Source organism: Penaeus japonicus, unplaced genomic scaffold (assembly GCF_977035675.1).
Source record: "Penaeus japonicus unplaced genomic scaffold, GWHDUDI00000001_assembly GWHDUDI00000028, whole genome shotgun sequence".
Taxonomy (NCBI): Eukaryota; Metazoa; Arthropoda; class Malacostraca; order Decapoda; family Penaeidae; genus Penaeus; species Penaeus japonicus.
Window position 1 is genome coordinate 6,051,090 of NW_028234430.1, and position 5,000 is coordinate 6,056,089.

Here is a 5,000-nt window from a genome sequence, read left to right on the forward strand (position 1 = left end):
TGCAACTTTGCACGCTTTCAGTAGAACTTTAATCACTCTCTGTCTGTAATAGTTATGAACTTTGTAGTTCGTTGAGAAGGGAAATAAAATAGAAAGTATAAATGAAAAAAAGGATTATAAAAGTTAATTTAATATTAAAGTTTGTGTTGTATGAAGTTTTCCAAGCAATGTCTTTTGGCTTTTACAGGCAGTCACCATCCAGGACGAAGACATAGTGCAACAGGAGGAAAGGGTAGACCATGCACGACAGCAGTTACAAGAGGCTCTGAAAGGGCTTGAGCCGTGAATATCAAGAAGGGAAAGAATGGGAGATATAGAGTAATGTCTAGATTACATATGTTATCTGTAATTGCATACTTAAATACCAAAGAAAGTATTTTGTGTGCATTAACATGTGTTTTTGTTGTTTTTTAATTATTTTTTATACATGTAGGAATTGATGGCATAAATTGTAGAGCAGTCCATATACTAATAGAAAATAGATATTTATTAATTATTTTAGTACCATGCAAAGTTATTGTAATATATAATGGGTGTGTAAGATTTATGATTGAATAAATCTTTCCATGAGTCAAAGTATTGATAGATATCATTTTTTAACTTACAAGATGAAGTTTTCTACTAAAAAAGTTTGAACTAAAGCAAGGATCTGATAATCATCTTTCAAGATAATATATTCCACACACTATCTGCAATGCATAGACCATGGCCTCATTTTATATATTTGCTTATGCAAGAAAATTATTTTTCTTTATCTATTCAGGTTTGGTAAAGTAGATTACAAGAAAGGAATAAACATAGATCTAGGCAATTACTTTCTCACAATAGACATACCTTTTTTCCGTTAAACTCTACCTGTAATCCTTTTTGAAACAAAACAAAACAGTCAAGTTGAAATATATTTATATATTTAAGGGCTTCATTATTGGCCTCTTATCAATTTGTAAAATATGCATAGTTAATAAAAATACTGTCTCTAGACTCCAGATTAATTTCTACCCTTTATTGTATATAAATTTATGTACATATAAATGAACAGGTATCAATATATTGAAGTATACATATAAATGTATATACATATGTATACATATGTATATTTATATATATGTATACATATGTATGTTTATATATATGTATACATATGTATGTTTATATATATGTATACATATGTATGTTTATATATATGTATACATATGTATGTTTATATATATGTATATATGTATGTTTATATATATGTATATATGTATGCATGTATATATATGTATATGTACATGTGTATGTATACATGTGTATATGTATATATGTATATATGTACATATGTACATGTACATGTACCTGTACATATACATATACATATACATATACGTATAAATGTGTATATGTATATATATATATATATATATATATATATATATATATATATATATATATATATATATAAATATATATATATACATATACATATACATATACATATACATATATACACATATACATATATACATATATACAAATACATATATATACATATATATACATATATATATATATATATATATATATATACTTACTTACTTGGTTACTTGGTGGTAGTTACAGCTTGAGCCTTGTTATTAGCTCATGCCAGGGCCATCCTGGGGGACCGCCCGTTTTTTGTCAGTTGCAAGCAACTGAATTTGATGAGGGATGGAATTTGATTCAGCCCTCGTTCTTTCACTACCACATGTTGGTGGTTCATCTGGTACTGAGTGTAGCCATTTATCTAGTTTTCTTTTAAACACTTCAACACTACACTGATTTAAGTTTCTTATATCCTTCGGTATGCTATTAAACAATTTAGGTCCGTTTATTAGGAAACTTTGTTTTTGCATTTTTCTTAACAGGCATGTTTGTGCACTTATCCCAATGCGATAGCATGTTCTTCCCTGCCTGGGGGAATGTCTTACCTGAATTCCCCCTCCTTCAACAGGTCTTGGATTTGGTGTTAAGTTTTCAATAATTTTCCACACATATATAATGAAGTATCTCTCTCTCCGCCTTTGTAGTGAGTACAGTCTTAGTTTTTTTAGTCTTTCCCAATAGTTTAGACCCATCATATTATCTAACTTCCGTGTAAAGATTCTTTGGACTTGTTCTATCAACATTATATCTTTTTTAAGATTTGGGCTCCATACTTGGCACTGGTATTCTAGTCTTGTGGTCACTAATGTTTTCCATAGTGGTAAAAGGTGTTCTGGGTCTCTTGTGTTAAAAGTCCTCATTACCCATCCACTCATAACTTTTCCTTTGTTGACAATCTGCTCTATATGGTGACTGAAACTCATGTCATTACTCATATAGAGTCCTAGATCTTTTACTACTTTTTTCTCCTCAATCTTCACATCTTCGACAAAATATGATCTTGCCCTTGAATTTCCAATTGGACTATATCTTATGATTTCAAATTTATCTGCATTGAATTTCATATTATTGTCATATGCCCACTTACAGATGGTATTTAGATCCTCGTTAAGTTTGTTTTCATTATCTTGTATATCTAAGGGTGTACTTATTCTTGTATCATCTGCAAATGATGTTACTCTTGAGTGTTTCACACCATTATCAATGTCACCAATCATAATAAGGAATAACAAGGGCCCAAGAACGGACCCTTGTGGCACCCCACTCATAATAATCGTTTCCTTTGAGTAAAGCCCATTAATTTGTACTTTTTGTTTACGATTTATTAGGAAGTTGTAAATCCATCTTCCAACTTTCCCGCCGATTCCAAGGTCTTTAATCTTATGTAGCAGGATGCCGTGATCTACTTTGTCAAAAGCTTTTGCAAAGTCTAGATATATTACGTCAACTTCTTTATTTTCAGTTAGGTCCCTTAGTATGTGTTCGAAGTGTGTCAGGATCTGTGATAAACAAGATCTACCACTTCTGAATCCATGTTGCCCGGGGTTTATCTTGTTTTCTTTTTCTAAAAATTGAACAATTTTTTTCCTCACTACCCTTTCAAATATTTTTATTATATGAGATGTTAGTGCTACTGGTCTATAATTTTTGGCCTGACCTTTGTTTCCACCTTTATATATTGGAATTATAGTACCCTCTTTCAGTAAGCTGGGGATAGTCCCCATGTCCAAAGATTTCCTCCACAAAGTTACCAGTGGCTTTGCTATGGTTTCTTTACAGTTTTTTAAAAAGATTGCTGGGATTTCATCTGGCCCAGCTGCTGAGTTTGTTGGTATTTCACTTACTGCTTCAAGAATATCTTTTTCATCGAATATGAAGTCAGTGAGACATTCATCTTCATTACTAATAATACTGAAATGTTTCTGTGGGTCTGATATTAATTTTTCTATTCTTGGGACACTATAGACTTCTTCATATTGCAATTTGAGTAATTCAGCCATTTCCTTTGAATCAGTTACCAATGCACCATTATTCTCAAGAGGCCCAATTTCTGTTCTCCTCTTTAACCTGTTGTTTGCATAAGAGAAAAAATATTTTGCATTCTGTTTTATAGCCTCCACAGCTCTTTTTTCTTCGGCTGCTTTTTGGTTACTTATAGACAGTTTTAATTTATCTTCCAAAACCCTTATCTCTGCTTTGATCCTTTCTCTCTTGATCTGATCTGTTGTTTTTTTCAATTTGTTAACCTTATTTTTCTTGTTTCTTAACATGATCCTTCGATCTCTTGGTATAATGTTCTTGTTTCTGTTGTTTTTTTGTGGGACAAACATTCTACAGACATCTTTAAATGCATTATAAAGCTTCTCTAGTATATCTTTTGGTGTTAAGAGGACGTCAATATCTTTCAGTGACTTTTCTAGTGTTGCATTTATTTTTTTCCAATCTATTTGATTATGGCTAAAGTTTAAAGATCTGAGACTCTTTTCTGCTTCGGCTATCTGTTTTTTACTACTTTTCTGATTATTTAACTTATTCATTGTGATTTCAATTATTTTGTGGTCCGATTGGGCTGTATAAGTTGATGATATATTGTGTACATCTTCCCCTATACTAATGAAAACAAGGTCCAGTATATTTTCTTCCCTTGTTGGAATATTGATGATTTGGTTAAGGTAAAAATTTTCTTCAAAATCTAAAAGCATTCTCGCTTGTTGTTTTTCATCTTTAGTGGCATTTGCTCCTATCTTTATTTTCTTTGTTTCCCAATCGATAAAGGGGAAATTAAAATCGCCAAGTATAATAATAGCTTCAATTTCCCTTGTATTGACAATGTAATTACTAATAATGCCTAGTGATTCATTGAAAGATGTTTCTGTTGTTCCAGGAGGTCTGTATAAAATAATGTATAGCTTTTTTGTATCTTTTGCCAATACCCCTAGTATTTCTACTGTATTATTAGAGTATTCTATTACAGTATCCATTCTAGTTGCTAATTCTTTCCTGATATAAAGAGCTACTCCTCCTCTGCTTCTCTTATTTCTATCTTTCCTTATTAACTCATAGTTATCAATTTTAATTTCTTCATTTTTTATGTCTTCATTCAGATGAGTTTCTGTAAGAGTTATCATTGAATAATTGTTGATCTTTGCCATGTCCTCTAGATATGTAGGTTTTGTCTGGTTACTTTTTGGATATAATCCCTGTATATTTAGCAACATGAGAGTCTCAAATAAATTATTTCTTTGCCTGTCTACATTACCTACTGTTGTTAGATAATTGATGTCGTTTCCCCCTACTTTGGGGGAGCTGGACCTTCCCCCGGTGTAGTGGTGGGCGTTTCATTACCTGCCTTTGTTCGAATAGGTATGCTTCGCAGGACTGAATGTCCTTGTCTGTTGCTGGTGATATACCAGTGTTTTCCTGCTCCGTCTTTTTCTCTGTTTTCTCTTAGTTTATTTATCAACGTTTTTTGACTTTGCCTTTTTTCATAGCTCAAGTCCGGTGATATCCATACTTCTTTATATTCATCAATTTCCTTTAGTTTCATATTCTTTCCAATCAGTTTCCATTTCTGTTTTTCATTTTCTAATTTGACCTTA

General features: G+C 31.6%; 1 protein-coding gene across 1 annotated transcript in view; it reads left to right on the forward strand.

The window, feature by feature from the left end:
• MBD-like (methyl-CpG-binding domain protein 2) overlaps window positions 1–981 on the forward strand; it is a 10,091-nt gene extending 9,110 nt beyond the window's left edge. Inside the window, exon 6 of the mRNA XM_043006850.2 lies at window positions 188–981. Coding sequence (XP_042862784.1) covers window positions 188–286 — 99 coding nt within the window. The 3' untranslated portion in view covers window positions 287–981. The remainder of the gene's footprint in view (window positions 1–187) is intronic.
• The last annotated feature ends 4,019 nt before the right edge of the window (window positions 982–5,000 follow it).